The 19,615-nt window shown below is 42.8% G+C and overlaps 2 protein-coding genes across 2 annotated transcripts; one reads left to right on the top strand and one right to left on the bottom strand.

Annotated features, from left to right (window-relative positions):
• Positions 1 to 788: 788 nt before the first annotated feature.
• On the bottom strand, positions 789 to 7,918 carry LOC309358909 (vomeronasal type-2 receptor 26-like; the record flags this gene model as incomplete). The annotated part of the gene is made up of 6 exons (XM_081892176.1): positions 789 to 1,758; positions 2,325 to 2,451; positions 3,555 to 3,782; positions 4,380 to 5,246; positions 6,467 to 6,758; positions 7,686 to 7,918. 6 exons carry the CDS (start codon positions 7,916 to 7,918, stop codon positions 857 to 859), a joined length of 2,649 nt encoding a protein of 882 aa, XP_081748302.1. The 3' UTR covers positions 789 to 856.
• Positions 7,919 to 8,172: 254 nt separating this feature from the next.
• LOC309358908 (vomeronasal type-2 receptor 26-like) lies at positions 8,173 to 19,387 on the top strand (the record flags this gene model as incomplete). The annotated part of the gene is made up of 7 exons (XM_081892175.1): positions 8,173 to 8,199; positions 11,575 to 11,723; positions 13,409 to 13,700; positions 14,769 to 15,614; positions 16,818 to 17,045; positions 17,899 to 18,025; positions 18,486 to 19,387. 7 exons carry the CDS (start codon positions 8,173 to 8,175, stop codon positions 19,385 to 19,387), a joined length of 2,571 nt encoding a protein of 856 aa, XP_081748301.1.
• Positions 19,388 to 19,615: the final 228 nt, after the last annotated feature.

Below are 19,615 nucleotides of genomic sequence, written 5' to 3'. Positions count from 1 at the left end.
ACTAGCTGTTGGTCTCCTTGCCTTCTCCTTCCCTAAAAGTCCCCATGAGCAGCAGCTGCCACTAGCTTGCTGTTTCAAGGGCTACAAGACAAAAAGTTTCAAAACATGCCAAGAGAAAAGGAATTCAGACTCAACATATTCCTCCAAAATCCCTGCATGAGAACATTGCTCTATATTCAAAGCACAAATACACAAGATATTTTGGAAAAAACCTGATAAATGAACTGTGCATTGTTGATGATAAAAGTTTTAATCATCTAATCATTTAATGTTTTAATGTTACATTCCATTGGTTTCATGTCTTATTTTGCATGGTTGCTGTATATACAGTACATAGTTAAACTATGGAAGTCACTCCCACATGGGGCAGTGATGGCCACCAGAATAGATGGCTTTAAAAGAGCCCTAGACGAATTCACAGAGGAGAAGGCTATTGATGTCTCCTAGCCAGGATGGCTCAGCTCTGATGCCACAGTTGGAGGCAGCCATGTTCCTGAATACGAGTTGCTGGAAACCGAAGGAGGCGAAAGTGTTCTTATGCTTGAATCCTGCTTGCAGCTTCCCCTTTGGGGCATCTGGGTGGCCACTGTGAGAACGGGAGGCTGGACCAGAAGGGCTATGGGCCTGATCCACTAGGCTCTTCCTGTGTTCTTATGTATTACAGTGTTTAGATTATTCTGCAGACCACTTTCAGCACAGATTCACTTGTGGAAAATGCTGTATACAAATAGCCAATGACAAGAGAGGGATGAAAAAGATACGAATTGAGAAATACAAGGAATTACTTTTTCTGCTTTTCATTCAATAAATGCCAGCAAACAATGCAAAAATTAAAAGCATTAATGCAAGTTGATTCCTATTTGCTCCTCAGAATTAAGTGGTCTTTGCTGTTCAAGTCGGGCCTCAGAAGAAGTATGTACAATTTGGGGGAAAAGATACAACCCAGCAAACCTGCGCTGGAGGCCAAGATGCAAAAGACCTCCACAGCCACCATCTGCTTTCCTTTGGTGCTCAGATAAGAGGGAACAAAGGACAGCCAAACGCTGCAGAACACCAACATGCTGAAGGTGATGAACTTGGCTTCGTTGAAACTGTCCGGCAACCTCTTGGCCAGGAAAGCCATAGTGAAGCTGACCATGGCCAGGAATCCCAGATAACCCAGGACAGAATAAAACATCGCGACAGAACCTTCGTTGCATTCCACAATGATTTCCTCCATCAGAGAATTCATGTCCACATCTGGGAATGGAGGAGCCGTACAGAGCCAAGCAACACAAATGCTGGTTTGAACGGAGCAGCAACCAAGAAGAACCGAGTTTGTGAGAGATTTCCCCACCCATTTCCTCATCCTGGATCCTGGTTTGGTGGCCATGAAAGCCAGAACCACTGTGATGGTTTTGGCCAAGACACAAGACACAGCAATGGAGAAGATGATGCCAAAAGCAGCTTGTCGTAAAGAGCAGCTGACTGGGTGAGGCTGGCCAATGAACAGCAAGGAGCAGAGGAAGCAGAGCAAGAGGGAAAGAAGCAGAGTGTAGGTGAGGTCCCGGTTGTTGGCTTTGACAATGGGAGTGTCCCCATTCCTAGAGAAGACGCCAAGTATCAAAGCTGTGACCAGAGAAAAGACCAGAGCTAAGGAAGCTAAAACGAACCCTAAAGGTTCTGCGTAGGAAAGAAAATGTTGGCGTTTGGGGATGCACTGATCTCTGTCCTTGTTTGGAAATTGGTCATCTTGGCATTGGAAACAATAATCCATATCTGAAACAATGAGTGATATATGAGTTCCGACAAATAAGGCATTAATTAGTTGATGAACATATCAGAGATAAGTGAATATTGAAAACTCTACAATCTCCTGTCATTATGCATAATCCGCAATGAGTTCTACTCTGTCTTTCATCTGCAGTTAACAATCAGAAACATTGTCTTTGGTTGTGCCCTTAACTACAGTTGGTCACACCCAGAGAGATCTTCATGGTGATGGAGGCTTCTTGAGAACAGCCACTTTGGGCTCTGAGGCTGGGCTGAGGACAGTTCTCCATAAGGAGACAGTTCTATGTTTTTTTCTGGCTCATAACTAAAACTATGCACTCCTAACAATGTAGCATGTGGGAAGCAGGCAGATAACACCAGACATATTCCACACCTATTTCCAGAGATCTCGTTTGTAAAAGTTCTGGATCTAGTTTCTCCAACTGTTTCTTTTTTCTTCCAGATATCAGTGCAGCTGCTCTTCTCTTTAGGAGTACTGAACTACTAATAGAGGGAAACAGTTGAAATAGACATCAGGACGATTATACAAATTAGCAGATGATGTCTCCTACCCGTTTGATTTGAAATCATCCCATGTGGACATGAAGCACAATCATAGCAACAAAATGGCAGCCCCTCCTTCTTTTTTCTGCTGTAGCCTGGCTGGCAGCGATCATTACACAAGGCAAGGGGCAGCACCTAGCCATAAAAAGAGGAGAAAATGTAGCTCTCTTATGCCTTGTGAACAACACAGTTTTAACCAAAGAGAAGAGATCAGCTAACTGATTAACATTATTCCAGAAAGGTGTGTTGTATACATAAATAAACTGCGGTGTAAATATTGGGAGTGAATGAGAAGGAATATTGAATTTTTCATTTGCATAAAGGTGGAGGATAGAGAGAGGACAGGTGAGACAACAGAATTTGAAATAGGTAAAGGTAAAGGGACCCCTGACCATTAGGTCCAGTCGTGGCCGACTCTGGAGTTGGGGCGCTCATCTCGCTTTACTCACCAAGGGAGCCAGAGTACAGCTTCCGGGTCATGTGACCAGCATGACTAAGCCGCTTCTGGCAAACCAGAGCAGCACACAGAAAGGCTGTTTACCTCCCTGCCATAGCAGTACCTATTTATCTACTTGCACTTTGAGTGCTTTCGAACTGCTAGGTTGGCAGGAGCAGGGACCGAGCAATGGGAGCTCACCCCGTCACGGGGATTCGAAGTGCCGACCTTCTGACCGGCAAGTCCTAGGCTTTGTGGTTTAACCCACAGCGCCACCTGCGTTCCCAGAATTTGAAATACAGGGAGTTAAAAAAGAAGGTAACATAGGAAGCTCCTCAAGACCATCAGTCTTCTTTCAAAACAAATGGGTAACTTATCCTGTCCTTGTCTTCTGAGCTGTAAATCTCACTTGGTTCAGCATGATTTACTCGTACATAAATGTGCAACGCATTGAAATGTTTTGAAATCCTATATATCAGGGATGTGGAACCTTTGGCCCACCAAATGGTATTGGACTGTAACTCTCATCAGTTTGAAAACCAGCCTGGCCAGTGATCAGGGAGGATGGGAGATGGTAGTCAACAATATCCATATGCAATATAGTGGAATATATTACCATTATATACTTTTAAACCAAAACTCTAAGGAAGAAAATATCTACTTCTCACCTCATGTGCAATGGTAAAATAACATGGGTTATACTTAAACAATTTTCTAATTAATGATAAAGAATATCTACATTAACTTTATTATTTGTATTCTTATTAAAAAAATCTCATTTTTAAGAATCCAATGGTCCCACCTGATTAAAAGCTCTGTGCCATGTGATGGCTTCCTCATCCATACTGAAGTCTACATTTTGTGAATCTTGTGGAACTATCTTTCCTACTTTCACTCGGGAGAAGGTTTGGTTTGGAAAAGTAACCCAGTTAATAATATCAAATCCACCTGCTAATTCCCCATTCTCATCAAAGGACACTAAGTCACCAGCACTGTTGTTGAAGGAGATACTCCTCAAGAACGAGTGCAGCTAGGCAGAAGAAAACAAAGGCAAAGTTTATAAAAGGAGAGCTTTTATGGATTTTAGAAACAAGAAGTATCCATCAATATATTTCACACAATAGAAAGTAGTCCAAAACAGTGCAGTCTACAACATTTGAAACACATTAGTATTTCTAGCAAGTATAGCTGGCCTGCCACTTGTGTGAGGGTGCAGCTCTGGGGTCCATGTGCAAAGGCAAAATGGTGCCATGTCAGGAAGCCCTGGAACTGCCCCTACTGCAAGGTGGGTGTGCAGGGAGAAGGGGGCAAAGAAATGGAGAGCAGCTCTTTTCCCCACCAATGTAAAGTGACCTGAACTTGCAGGTCCACTATGATCAATGAACATCACTGGAAGCAAGTTAAAAAACAGACCAGGCAACCACATTTGAAAATAGCCCTATATGTTCCTCTTTAGTGCAGAAACAAATGCAGGTTCTAGAAAATAGTGGGTGTCGGTGGACAGAATGGGTGGGCAGTCATGGGAAGAAACAAACCTTAATTGTTTCAAACAAATTCTTAATTTTTTCACAATACTCCTTTCTCTTGATCAACTTTGCAAAGGTTTGTTCTGAACAGGAAATCTCACCTGCCAAGGTTGCAGTTTTGGAGGATCGAGCCCACCTCTGCCTGCCACCATTCTGCATTTTGACCTGGATGAGTGCATCTGATGTAAAGAATGTGCAATGGCATAAACCGCATTATAGATACTGTAACTTTGGCCAGTCATGGTCATTTCAAAAATATGCCCAGGAAGGCTCTCCAGACTCTCATGGCCAGTGCAGGTCTTTCTGTTTTCCTTGTGCCCATTGGAAGCAGAAAATAAACAGTTGAATGCCTGTTGCCAAAAGGCCTGGAGGAACCCATCTCCATTTGGAGAGTTGGGGTTCAGGGTCTGAAGGAATTCTTTAAATCCCTGGACTTTCTCTGTGTGAATTGCAAAAGACAAGGCACCATCAAAGACTTGTATGTCATAATACCTTTGCATTGTTTCTGAAGAGAAAGCCCACTGGGCTGTAAAAATCCACACGGTGCCTGTAGACTTCTCTGCAATGTCTTCAGCTACTGAATAGAAATATTGCATCCATTTCACAACTGTAATGGTCTCAGGTTCTGCACACAGAACCAAAATGTTGACTTCTGAGGCCACCAGGAAAGAGGACTTGGCCCGAACGCGTTCTAAGAAACTGAAATTATCTAGACCCTGAGATAAGGCCGGTAGTTTTTCATTGAAAGCCGTACAGACTCCATGCTGAGAAAGCATTGGCACTAAGCTTTGCATAAAGGTCTCTCCATTTTCATCATCGGATGCCACAATTCCTACCCATGTCCACTGGAAATGTAGAAGTAGCATGACAATCCCTGCATATTGATATTTCTCATTGGGCACCGTTCGGTAGAATGTCTGGGGCTGCAACTCTGGGCTTCTCACTGGAGCTAATACGCAGTAAGCAATCTGGAGGAAGAAATCAACCCCACAAGAATTGGAGAGTTAGAGGAAACGGTTATAAATAAAGGCATCAAGTTTTCCTATACTTTGCGGTGATGTACACCACTAAAATAATTCAAGATCTGGACCTATACCCACAGGTTTTGTTAGTTGGGAAGAAAGAAGCACAGCTCAACGGAAGGGTGGAGGGATTGTCTGTTCAGAAACTTCTTTGTACTTGGACATTGTCATATATTTCATGAGAGGGGAACCTATGGCTAGTGGACAAAATCAGGACAAGTGGCTAGGAACTCCCTTGCTTAGTTTGAACTTTTGTGATGAGACACAACTAGGGTTAGGAGAGGAATTCTGTTCAATTAACATATTAATAATTTTAAAAATCTCCTGATTCAGAATTCCTGCAACAATTTGTGAGCCAAAATGCAGCTGTCCTCTGACATTTGTACTTCTCTGAATTTTGCAATTGGCTTCCCCAACCAAAAGCAAAGATTTATATTCAAATCACACTGGTCGCAAAAGTGCATACATTAGTGAAAATGAAATCCAGAATTATATTACATTAGGAGAAACGGCTGGGAAATCTGTGGATTAGCCAGAACTGCTTACAAAAATGAGAGAAATGGACACTGATATGCTGATGAATTTTTGTGAAACCTTTTAGAAAAGAAAAAAAGGTTATATTTTTATCTTTCACCTACTTTTTCTGAAAAATGAGCCAAAGTAAAAGAAAGCATGGAGAACCCAGACGATAACTATTGTACCAGAGGCAGAAAAGCTTCACAGCCCCCACACTTACTATACCTGTAGAATCTTGTAGATGCCTAAGACATTAAGCCTTGTGGAGAGAGATACCAGAAGGAAAAAACGACACATGCTTGTGGAACTGATTAGGGTAAAAAGGAAAGAAATTCATTTACGGCATAATGTGCATCTCCAGCAGTTGTTGGTGGGGAGGAGTACCAGAGTTTCTCTGGCCTCTTGCAACTGGTGTTGTGCAGCTTCCTCGGAGCAGGAGGAAGACTCCTCCTGCTGCATTTGTCCAGTTCCAACCTCCCTGCTGCTTCCCAGTGACACAGGGGAGACAAAGTCTGGCAAGCACCAAAGCCCCTCTCCTCCAACCACTAGTGCATAGCTCGCCAGCCAAAGTAAAAGAAAGCATTGAGAACCCAGAAGATAATTATTGTACCCGAGGCAGAAGAGCTTGACAGCCCCCAGTCTTACTATACCTGTGGAATCTTGTAGATGCCTAAGACAGTAGCCATGTGGAGAGAGATGTCAGAGTCAAGTCCCCCAATAAAAGCTACCTTACTTTTCTTCTTCTCGCATTTGAAGTTGGGGACAATCCTTTCTGTGATGGACAGAAGTTTCAGGGTGTTCTGATAAGTCATTCTTGCATTTAAGTAGCTATCAGTGATGTGAAGCCCAAAGGTCATATTTGGTACAATATTAGGGTTCTTGTTTATTTCTCTCACAGCAAACACCAGGGAGAGGATATTCTGGTAGCACTTTGGTGTGTCACTAATAAAAGAGTTATACAGTGTGTCAGAGGTATTCTCCTCCTCTCCCTCTTAAGCACATTTGTAACTTCCTGGCTCACATACATGTACATAAATTGCCACATCCTTCCCTTAACTCCTTATTTCCTTTCAGCAACCAATGGACACTCATTGGATGAGAAGTTGCCAAGTCAGAAATTCTGACTGGAGCCTCTCAGATAATCAGTGCTTGGTGTAGGTGGGGAGCAGAAATTAGAGCACATCAGGTGGAACAGGGTTTATTCTTCCATGGTAACTGAGTTTCCCTCTTTCCCTCCTTCAAATAAAATTGTGGCTGTACAAAAAATACTGTAGCCAATGTTAGTCATACTAAGTGAAGGCCGATTATGATTAATAGTTCAGACTAAGTTAGGTGTATTAATTTCAGTGGGTCTACTCTGTAAACCAGCCAGATAGATACTTCATTTTGCCAAAACAAGTTTGCACCTGCTTTTTTTATTATCCAGTATGGTTTACATTGTATAGCAGCAGGTATAATCCAAAATCTATGATATTCATATGTCACATTTATCTGTGACTGTCAGAATGATAGTGATTGTGAATATCAGGATCCAGCTTTGCTGCAAAGGAAAACCGGGCCTTAATGGTGTGAAAGGAAACATAGAGGGAGGTTGAAGATGAAGTTGGGAGAAAGCGGTGAGAGCCATGGGATCAGGTGATAAGAAAGCAGAACAGGCAGAAGATAGAAAGCCCAAGAAGCAGAATCAAGCAACAAAGAAGAAGGTGACAAGATCACAATGTAAAAAGGAGAAAATATATGTTTAATATCCCCCCCTTGATAAAAGTCAAATAGAAACGTGGTATGAGGGTTGCATAGTCTGACTGGTGTAATTGTAGCATTCATGAGCTCACCAAGGGTACACTATGATGGATAGAGATTTTTACTTACAAAAGTTCATCTATGAGCTTGGTATTTGGGTGCTCATGGAAATCTTTTTCTTCAAATACAAAGCCAAAGTAATTAACAATCCCTCCAATGATTAGGTCCCCTCTCTGATAATTCTGGTATGGAAGCTGGAAAGGCTCCATCATGGTGCATCTAGCAGAGTGTTCCTTGCTCTCAGTTGGAGGCAACTGTAGCCACAGGAAGAGAAGAATCTGCAGCAGGAATGTTTCTACCATCTTGGGGCCAACAGGGATGCCGAAAGTCAGATTTCTATCTCATCTACCATAAACTGCATTACAGGAACTTTTACTGAATGACTCTGGATTCTTTTGATAAAGAGAAAATGCCAAAGATTTGGTCCATGAAAACTTGCACGTTCAGAATTTCTCATCTAGGCTCTAAATGACACAGGATTTATTTTATATACACTTTCACACTCTGATATTGATTGTGTTCATGGCTTGATATAATGTACATGGGGTTTGGCAAGATGGATGATGAAACCCAGCAATTTGAGGTAATTACTAAGGTATCTCCTTAGAGCATTGAGCTCTGTGACTTATAGTAATATCAAAATAATAATGCATATTTGTTATTGAGTAGTGCGCTTGTCCCTTATAAGGGACGCAGGTGGCACTGGTGTCTAAACCACAGAGCATAGGGTTTGATATGAGTGTTCTTTGAGCAATTGTTGCATGGTCAAACACTCTTGGATTTGCAGATCATAAGGTGTCCCTGTTGGTGGAAGCACCTAAGGGAAAGGCTATACTTGGAGACTAAAGGTTGGCAGGGTGTTAAATGTTCTCCTGAGGTCTTCACAGGGTTGTTCCTCAGCAAGTAATCTTAGTTCCAATGAAGCTTCCCAGTTCAATGAAAAATGGAAAGCTGGTTCAAAGAGGAATTGTGGGTTTTTCAGTTCCATTGGTATCTGACCCCTGTCGCTACTGGCTTATAAAAACTAGCAGGGAGAAGGCAGCCAGCTGGCTCAGGGTGACACCGTGAACTTCATGACTGATTTTAACCCTGATCTCCTAGGTCCACCTAATATCCCTCCACTTAATTCCACTTCCTTTAAAGAAGACATAGAAGTGAATAAGCTGGAGGAAGGCCGTAGGGAGAACTCAGAATACATAGAACATAGCACTCAACTGTTCTCTTGTGAGCAGGGCATCCCAGATTCAAAGAAGTCAGCCTGCTCTCTGATTGGATCCAGGAATGTCCTGGGATCCGTGTGTCCTCCTTTGGGCAGCCACTATTGAGGAGCACAACTTTCTGCTCTTCTCAGTGTCTAAATAAGTTTAGCAATGAAAGAAGGCTGTTGTGGTGGCTGCTGGGAGAAGCCAGACTCTCCTCCAATCAGAGCTGAAAAACATTGATGTGTCAGGTTGGCAGAGCGTGGAAGCAAAGACAGCCCTTTGCTTCACCTTTCCCAGCCCCAGTGGATAACTGTGGCTTCCTGGCACCACTGAGGTGTGCAGAGCGCATGGCCCCTGGGAACTGTGAGCTCAGCAGGAAGGTGGCGGCAGCACATGGAAAGGAGTGGGGGCATGAGTGGCTGCTGGCACAGGGGGAGCAGGAGGCAAAGGGGCTCTGGGTGCTCTCTGCCCCTCTGGCAGTGGTGGGGGCTGTTCAATGGCAGCTCTTTCCCTCCCTCCCACTGAGCTAGCACCAAGGAAGCTACGGCCTTCACACTTCCTCAAGTGCTGGAGCCCAGTGGAGGAGAGGTGGCCACTGCCCCTACTCCTCCTTCTCTCTGCTACTTCCACCTCATGCTCAGGCCTGAGCTGGGAGTGGAGCTGCAGCCTGGTGGTGAAAGGCAGCCCTGAGGAAGCCGTGGCCCCCGGAGCCCAGTAGAGGATAGGGGCAGTGCTGCTGCCGCTGCCAATACTGCCACCACTTCCACCCCCAGCATTTTGACTCGCGCCCATGTCCTGGATCCAAAGTGGAAAGTATTCATAGAGGCCCCGGTAGCTTAAGGAGCTACTGGGTGAGGTCCATAGTCTGGAATGAATAGAAGGGAGCCCAATAGGGATGGGAGCTTCTAAATGCGAAATGTTGAAGGCCCAAAGGCAGACAATTCCAACAAGAAAGAAAAGTGGGAGGCATCTAAGGAAACCAATGTGGCTGCATAAGGAGCTTACAGATGAGCTGAGAGTCAGGAAGGACATGTGTAAGAAATGGAGAATCATAAAAGAGGAGCATACACAAGTAGCCAACAGTTGTAAAATGAAGATCAGAATAAGGAAGAGAAGTAATTTTTTAAAAAAGGGTTATTTGGCTATGTTCAAAGAAAGAGGAAGGACAAACAAGTGGTAGGTTCTCTGTGTGAGGAACATGAGAAACTCTATTAGGTGACAGAGAGAAGGCAGAACTACTCAAAGCCTACTTTGCTTCTATCTTCACCCAAAAAGAAAGCAGTGTCCAACCAGGAGATAACCAAATAAATGATTCTAGATTCAGGTAGGTAACTGTGTTGGTCTGATGCAGTCAAAAGAATAATAATAAAATGTTCATTAGCACCTTAGAGACCAACTAAGTTTGTTCTGGGTATAAGCGTTTGTGTATCTGAAGAAGTGTGCATGCACACAAAAGTTTATACCCAAGCTTAGTTGGTCTTTAAGGTGCTACTGAACATTTTTTTTTTATTTAAAATAAATGATGTAAGGATGGAGATGTAGCCCAAGATAGGAAAAGAGGAGGTAAGGGAACAGCTAACAATTTTAAATAAATTCAGATCTCCAAGACCTGATGAGCTGCATCCAAAACCAGAAAGGCTCCTAGAACAGATAATTCTTCCGTCAGTCTGTGAGCTCTTAAAAAGCATGCTGTGATTACCAATTTTTTATGGAGTTACATGCTTGGTGGATCAGGGGAATGCTGTGGACATAGTGTATCTTGATTTCAGTAAGGCTTTGGACAAAGTCCCCTAACCTTTTTTTCTGAGGAAAAAGCCACTCTGGGTGGGCTCCAGCATATATGAAAACATAATAAAACATCCAACGTTAAACAGTATCCCTATACAGGGTTGCCTTCAGATGTCTTCTAAAGGTTATACAGGGACACTACGAGATATTATGCAAATCTTCTTTTACCGCTCAATATACATAAACTCAAAATACATAAATACATAAAAGGTGCCATTTCCAGAAAGTGACTGCAACTGACTAGATTTATGCAAGGCACCCTACTCTGAAGAGGCTGGGCTAAGACTGGCCTGAACTACTGCTCTTGTAAAAGGTGGAGACCAAGGGGTGTATTCAACTAAATCCTGAATTATTTAACCTATGTTACTCATGCTCATTAAATTCAATGGAACTACTCTGAGTAGGACGAATATTGAATACCACCCCAAGCCTCTTCTAATTTGACATATAGCCTTGCCCACCTCCATTCACACATGGAGGAAAGTGCAAAAGTTTTTCCATTTCCATGGGAGAGGGAGTACAAATCTTCTATTTTCCCCTCTCTCCTGTGATTCTCTATAACTTTGAGCAGGATCAAAGAAGACATTTGCTATTGGGGGGGGGGACATGATTTCTTTAACAATTATGAGTGAGTTATAAACAACAGCTGCCATAAATTATATCTCCTGTAATTATCAAATTAATCATAATCACAGCTATATTTCCCCAACCCAGGAGAGTTCAAGTGGGCACATTCAAAATGTAAACTAAGGCTATAGAAATGCAGGGCTCTTTCATCTGGTTACTGATTCTTCAGTTCTGCCTTCTTCAACTCAGCTGCTGGAGTACTAATTTAAGGCAGAGACTCTATCATTACAAAAAGATGAAGTGTCCTTTGCAGTAAAGAGTTTTCCTGCAAGATGGTAGCATTTGTGATCTTACTATTAATACTGTTGCCTCTAACTACATGCAATATTCCTTTGGTTCAGTGCCCCACCAGTGACCCTCTTCCCATTCTTCACAAATATCATCAGTCAGGAGACCTCATGATTGCTGGCATCATGTCTCAGGTCTATACATTCATGAACAAGATAACATTCAAAGAACGTCCCTCTGCTAAACTCTTTGATGACCCGATGTGAGGAACTGTTTATTTAACAATATAATGCATCCATATTAAATGTATTCATATTTTGCTGTTGGTGCAATCGGCTTTCCTTATAAGTAATTATTGTGCTTCTGCGTTTGATGTGCTTTTATCTGGGGCGGGGAAGTGGGGACCTGAGAGCTCGAGCCCATTTCTGCTAAGAGTGTCTACCATAGTCTTAAATTAATGTTCGTGAAGCAAGTCCAGTTTACCACATTCCCAACTTTAATAGTAGCAATAGCAGATGTATTTATTTTCTCTTGTGCATCATTGAATTTGTCCAACCGGATATAATTTGGGTGCAATTTGTAGGCGTGCTCACCTCCTCTAAGGAACAAGTTCTGTCATATTTCAGAATGATTGCTGCAGTGGTTCTCCTGCCTGAGCGGACTTGAGGGGGACACAATAGGAATTGTGGGGACAGGGGAGGAGGCTGAAAACAGATTATGCACTCTCAGGAAAGAATAAAGTGGGGAAAATCTCAGCCTGCCAGAAATGGCCTTGGTATCCCAAAGGTTGTGGTGGGGTGGGCAGATCACTCCACTGACTTGCAAAGGGGAAGGTGAGTGATGGAAATAGTAACCTAGATGCCCAGGATAAATGATGTGAATTAAATCTTACCCTTCCAATGAGGACCCATTATCAAGGGAAGAAGGGCTGGGCTTTTCTTCCTCTCCATCCAGTTTTTTGGGATTTTGCCTCTTTTCTCCAGGAGAGTGACCTCTTCATTAACTGGCACAGGGAAAGGCAGCATGGAAAGAGGATTATGTGATTCAAGGAAAGAGGGGTGTGGGGAAAATATTACCCTTGCAGCCAGGACATTGTTGTGGGGTGTTTCTGCCCCCCGCTGAATGGGGATACAAATGTTTCTCAATGGAAAAGAGAGATCTTTTCATAATGTGTATATGGTAAGAGGTAGTGGTTGAAAAGCAACAAATATTCACTTTAAGAAATAAAACAAGCATAGTTTTAAAAATAATACTGATCTGTGATTAATACCAGACCTGGCTGTCAAAACAGAAGAACAAATCCCCTCTTCAACTCAATCTCAGGCTGCTTCTCTTCTGATAAAAGTTGTTGCTTTAAGTTTGCAGGCACCTGAGTTCACTGAGGAACTATCAGATCCAATTCAAGATGCCTTGTTAATATCATGGAAAATCAAGGATGTGAACACTTCACCTGAATCACCTGTACTGATATATCAGCATTTGTAGTTGTAGTAGTAATCAAGCTTAGATTGTTCAAACAGAGATGCTCCTACCTGCAGGCCATAGGGCCCTGGGGGCAGTGGAACAAGGGAGTAACACATGGAATTTCAAAACCCCAACTTAGCATCTTATTGGGAGTGCTATCTCTATTGTAGACCACCCTGAATATGGAGTGAAAGGTGGTGTGAAGTATAATTGAAGCCTATTCTATGCATTTGAAATATTGCATGGAACTTGAGCAAGGCAAGAATCAGAAGAAAATTCTATAGATTGAAATGTTTGAAGTATTTCATCATTATTTCAATAAATAATATGGGATTCTTGTCTATATATCCAGTTTTGTTTGTCAAGGGTATTCAAGCTCTAGTCTGTTCTCATCTGATGTATTTTTCTCTCATTAGATAGATAAGTAGATATGTAGACAATGTCATTTGCTGTAGAAGATGCAAAATGAACCCCTCATTGCAGGCTCATGACACAACTCTACCAGCACATTGTGGCTTTGGTTTTTGCTGTAAAGGAGATAAATGACAACCCACAGAACTTGCCCAATGTCACCCTGGGATTCCACATCTTGAACAGCCATTTCGTTGCAAGCTGGACCTATCATGGCTCCATGGAGCTGCTGTCTGGATGGGGCAGACTCATCCCCAACTATAAGTGTGGTGTTGAGAACAGTCCAGTAGCCGTCATTGGGGGACCGAATTCTGACATCTGTCTCCACATGGCAACGGTCCTGAGTATCTACAAGATGCCACAGGTAAGAGAGCCATTGAAGAAGCCATTCACATTTATCCTGCACTGCATCCTTCCACGCTGTAGGTTGAGGGATTCACAGAGATGTGTGCACTGAGTGTGGCGATTTAGGATGCTATTCACACTTCTATTGGATTCTATCCCTTAAGGCCCCAGCTTGATATTACAAAGTGTGAATGACTCACAATGAACAAAACTCATCCCTGCACATAATACACCAGAATATGAGGAACAACCATTCTGTCTTGAATTCTGCATGGCATGTTTGATTTCTCAGTGCAGGGAAGGCTAATTCCCTCCTCTCCAATATTTAAGCATTCCAGCACAGAATCCATGATTGAGGTTCAGATGCAGTCCAGTCATCAAAAATCATCATTGCTTGATTGGGCTCAATGGCCTTTACAAATGCATTTTAATTTTATTTTCCCCAATTTATGGTTCAAAGAGCTGTCCTATGGATTCTTCAACAGAAACTAGTCATAGTTGCTCTTTATTCTGTGTTCACGTGGCTGATACTGTTTGCTTATATGTTCTGATGGTGACATTCACATGGGAAATTTAAGTCAGAAGTGACCCCTGCTGTGCTTTTCCCTTTACTGAAAATATAGGGGAAGCAAAGACCTTAGACTCTAAGTATGACTGAGCAAAAAATAAAATGTATGCAGTGGTACCTCTGGCTGTGAACTTAATTTGTTCCGGAGTTCTGTTCTTAACCTGAAACTGTTCTTAACATCAGGTACCATTTTAGCTAATGGGGCCACCTGCCTTGGCCATGCCGCCAGCACACGATTTCTGTTCTCACCCTGGGGCAAAGTTCTTAACCCGAGGTACTACTTCTGGGTTAGCGGAGTCTGTAACCCGAAGTGTTTGTAAGCTGAGGTACCACTGTAAATTGAAGGAATTCTAGACTCTCCATATAGGGCCCCAATGTTCAACTTTTATGTATCTTTATTTTTAAAAAGTTTTAAATTTTCTCTATGCAGTCTCAACTGTGTTCATTCACGATAAGAGGGTATATAAAAACACCAAAGTGGATGGAATTTGCAAGCATAATTTTTACAATCATTTTCAGTTCATCTATGGCTCTTCTCCTATGCTGAGTAACCACATCCAAGAAGAGTTCCTTCACCGGATGTTCCCTGATGTGGCTCATCAGTATAATGGGATTCTCCAGCTACTGCTGCATTTCAGCTGGATGTGGATTGGAGTGGTGACTCTGAGTGATGACAACGGAGAGAGATTTGTACAAAACATCCTTCCCATGTTTGCCAAAAGAGGTATTTGCTGTGATTATACAGAAACATTTCCCAAACTAACCTTTTCAGGTGAGTCTATGGAAATGGTGGAGGACGGTTCTAAAACAATCAGTGTTATTATGGGCAGCACCGCCAATGTCGTGGTTGTGATTGGTGAAATTCACACCATGATGGTATTGGGAATAATACCCAACTTGGCAGAAACAATGAATATGCCAGTGGACATCAAGGCAAAAGTCTGGATTATGACTGCCCAGATGGATTTTACATCGTTTTCCTTTCAAAGAAATTGGGACATACGCTTTCTCCATGGTGCCATTTCGTTTGCAGTTCATTCAGCTAATCATCTAGGATTCCAGAAATTTCTTCAGAAGAGAAACCCTGTCACAGAAAGGGAGGATTGCTTCATCAGAACCTTCTGGGAAGAGGCATTTCTTTGTTCTTTTGAAAAGAAAGACAATGATCTCTGCACTGGGACAGAGAAGCTTGAGACTCTTCCTGGGTCTGTCTTTGAAAGGAGCATGACTGCCCACAGCTACAGCATCTACAATGCAGTCTTGGCAGTGGCACATGCTTTACAAAACATGCATTTCTCCAGATTCAAACACAGCGTAATGATGGATGAACTAAGAGGGAATAGGCTGGATCCACAGCCATGGCAGGTAATGTCCCTCTATTGCTAATATAGAATAGTTCGCCATCTTTCAGGGTGCAAAAATAGTTTCTTGACTGTTTAGAAAGCTCTTTTTCTTGTTGTTGTTTAGTCGTTTAGTCGTGTCCGACTCTTCGTGACCCCCTGGACCAGAGCACGCCAGGCACTCCTGTCTTCCACTGCCTCCCGCAGTTTGGTCAAACTCATGTTGGTAGCTTTGAGAACACTATCCCACCATCTCGTCCTCTTTTGTCCCCTTCTCCTTGTGCCCTCCATCTTTCCCAACATCAGGGTCTTTCCCAGGGAGTCTTCTCTTCTCATGAGGTAACCAAAGGTAACCTCAGCTTCAGGATCTGTCCTTCCAGTGAGCGCTCAGGGCTGATTTCCTTCAGAATTGATAGGTTGGATCTTCTTGCAGTCCATGGGTCTCTCAAGAGTCTCCTCCAGCACCATTTTCCCCCCTTTTTCTTCATACCCTCATCTTTCAGCATAGAAATGTGATAGGACTGCTATATCTTTCATTTTAAAACACATGCGGCAAATCTGCAACATTAAAGCACTCTTGTTTCCCTTTAAGAGCCATGGCTTCCACCAAGGAATCTTGCGAACGGTAGTTTCTTAATGGTCTCCTCACAACTCTCAACTCCTTTAAGCAACTTCCCTTTCCATAATTCTCTGGGGGAAACCATGACTGTAACAAGAGTTCTTTAAATGTATGGTGTGGGTGAGCTGTTAGAATTACTGTGATCAGAATCCGTGATCTCAACCTTGTGCAGAGTTGAAATGAATCTTCTCCACCTCTGCTGCCTTCTGGGATATCTTCCAGAGACTAAAAGGCTAAAAAGGAAGCCCTACACAGATCCAGAGTGGAGTCTCTTAGGCGGATGGATGTTATTTTCTATGCTTCCTTCTGGCAACTGCTGAAACCAAGCTGGTGCCGAACGTCCTGCTCTGCTTTCCTTTCTACCACATAAGCAAGACTGAGAAGGGAGTCTTGTCCTCAGGGCAGCCCAGGACTGTCCAGGCTTGCACCCCGGGGAGGTCACTTCAGTGCTGCTAACACAGCGGGTTAACCTCACCCCTGGAGCCACACTCCATTGTTCTCGAGACAAACAGATGCCAACAACTGGAGGGAAATAATATCATCCTGTTATACATCTGTCTCTTTCTAATACCCTCGTGGATTTCTTCCCTCTTCTCTTCACTAATTTAGCTCCACCACTTTCTGAGAGGCATCTCATTTAACAATAGTGCTGGGGAAGAGGTTTCATTTAGCCAGAAGGGGGATTTGGTAACTGAATTGGATATCATCAACTGGATCACATTCCCAAATGACTCTTTTTCCAGAGTTAAGGTCGGAATGATGAACCCCCAGGCTCCCTCAAGCAAGAGACTCTCCATTCATGATGATACCATCACGTGGCCCATCAGGTTCAACCAGGTAAGGTCCATTTCAGAGTGTCCCCAGACATTTCCTTAGTGCTAATAAAAAGGGGGTCCACTATTTAAACTCTGAAACAGCTATTCCAAGATTCAACTAGTTGTGATTTAACTCACCTCCTGAAGAAGAGGGGGACCAACATTCAACTGAAAACAGCACAGGCAGTGGGAAGCTTAAAATGGCAAAATGTGATATAGAAAGAAGTTGGATAGGTGGGCTTATTTATAACTGAATTTAAAAAACCAAAAAAGTACAGAAAAACTTCATCACTGTTTTTCATTGTTACCCCAAACATTGCTGTAGCATAACATAACAATACCTTGTTTGGACTGCTGAGATTCTCAGATAATGTTCAAAGGAGCCACAGCTAAAAAACTTATATGGCTAGGAAGCGACAAAGCAAATGTCATCACCTAAAGTCTGAAACATATAATTGTGAGAAGAAAGCAAGACACACAGAACCAGGAAACTTTGGCAACTTATGTATTTATTCAATATAAAATCAATCAGTAAAAATAAATAAATGAAGAGCAGAAGCACCCAAGAACCTAAGGGTGAGGTGTGAGCCAAAGTTCTCAAAGGCCCCATAAAAGTGGGTTCAGGGTGTTTGCGGCCTGCTCAGTGTTCAGCAGGGGACATTCAGTATCAGACAGTGGGAGGGCAATTGCTGTGAAGTAAACAACAGAAGGACCAAGGGCAGCAGCTCCTTGGGATGTGAATGGTCATCCTGATCTGATTGGCACTTCAGACTTCCTGCCAGTGTGGGAAACAGGGAGGTAAATTTGGCCCCATCTGAGGAACAGGTATGGCATGTTTAAGTCAGAAATTACCATCTTCTTTCCTTTTTGGACAGGCACAACCCCTTTCTCTGTGCAATGAGAATTGCCAATTGGGCTACAGTCGGACCAAGAAGGAAGGGAAACTACCTTGCTGCTATGATTGCATCCCGTGCCCAGAAGGGAAGATTTCAGATCAGAAGGGTCGGAGATGTTTTATTTATTTTTGGGTTATACTAGTTATAAGAATTGTCAAGAATGATCCAGTACATGAAAATTAAAATAAGTAGAGAAGGATGGTAAGAGAATGGTGTCCAATGATACCAGTAAGATGTACCTGTTTTGGAGCATAGTCTCATGCTCATGGAAGGCAAAGGTAAGGATTTCAGCATAACAGGAGATGATGGAAACAGGGAGAACTTATGATTGGTGATATCCAGGTGATGAACTTCTCTTCTTCCAATTGTAGTGAAGACCTGCATTGCTCTGGAATCCTAAGCAAATACTGCCCTCTTGTATATAGAAATAATTGGGCCAAATACCTATATATATTTTAACAGTACTGACCAGCAGCCATCATTCAGGGCTTTCTGGCCATTTGCCTTGATTTCTTCTGGGCACAAGACGCTTCACAAGTATAGTATTTTTCATTTTTCTTTTTCAGACATGGACGACTGTTTTGAATGCTCTGAAGATCAGTATCCAAACAGTGACAAGGATGGATGCCTTCCAAAAGATAAAACTTTCTTGTCTTATGGAGAACCGTTGGGGATCAGTCTGGCCACTTTTGCTGTCTGCTTTTCTTCCATCACAGCTGCAGTGCTTGGAATATTTGTGAAACACAAGGCAACTCCCTTAGTCAAAGCCAACAACAGGAACCTCACCTACGCTCTCCTCCTCTCCCTCCTCCTCTCCTTCCTTTGTGCTTTGCTCTTCATTGGCCAACCTAACAAGCTGACATGCATCCTACGGCAAACTGCTTTTGGCATGATCTTCTCAGTTGCCATTTCGTGCATATTGTCCAAAACCGCCATTGTGGTTCTGGCTTTCATGGCTACCAAGCCTGGCTCCAGCATGAGGAAGTGGCTGGGAAAACAATTGGCCAGCTCCATTGTTCTTTCCTGCTCCCTTATTCAAGCCACAATCTGTAGCATATGGCTGGCAATTTCTCCTCCCTTCCCAGATGTTGACATGCACTCAACGACTGAAGAAATAATACTAGAATGTAATGAAGGCTCCACTCTTATGTTTTATTGTGTCCTGGGATTCATGGGTTGGCTGGCCATTGTGAGCTTCACGGTGGCTTTCCTAGCTAGAAAGTTGCCTGACAGTTTCAATGAAGCCAAATTTATCACTTTCAGCATGTTGGTGTTTTGCAGTGTGTGGTTGTCCTTTGTTCCAACCTACTTGAGCACCAAGGGTAAATATATGGTGGCTGTGGAGATCTTCTCCATCTTGGCCTCCAGTTTTGGGTTACTGGGTTGCATCTTTACCCCCAAATGCTATGTTATTTTACTGAGGCCTAAGCTGAACAGCAGGGAGCAGTTAATTAGAATAAAGAATTAAGAACTGACAAGAGTGACTCACTGGTCCAGGCAATTCTTTGTCACGGGAAATTAGAGATACTTCTTTCCAGATCATTGTCAGTTTGTCAGTTAGATATGTATTAATTGAAAACATGAAGTTGCGTGGCGAGTTCCCACCTCCCCCCAAGGAAATAAAGACACAGGACACAAGAATTCAGGTTGATGGGTCAAATTAGGCCACAACTTTATTGATTACAGGAATTGAGCA

The sequence above is a fragment of the Podarcis melisellensis genome (genome assembly GCF_964234715.1).
Source record: "Podarcis melisellensis genome assembly, chromosome: 16".
In the NCBI taxonomy this organism is placed as follows: domain Eukaryota; kingdom Metazoa; phylum Chordata; class Lepidosauria; order Squamata; family Lacertidae; genus Podarcis; species Podarcis melisellensis.
This window is presented reverse-complemented; position numbering and strand designations above follow the sequence as displayed.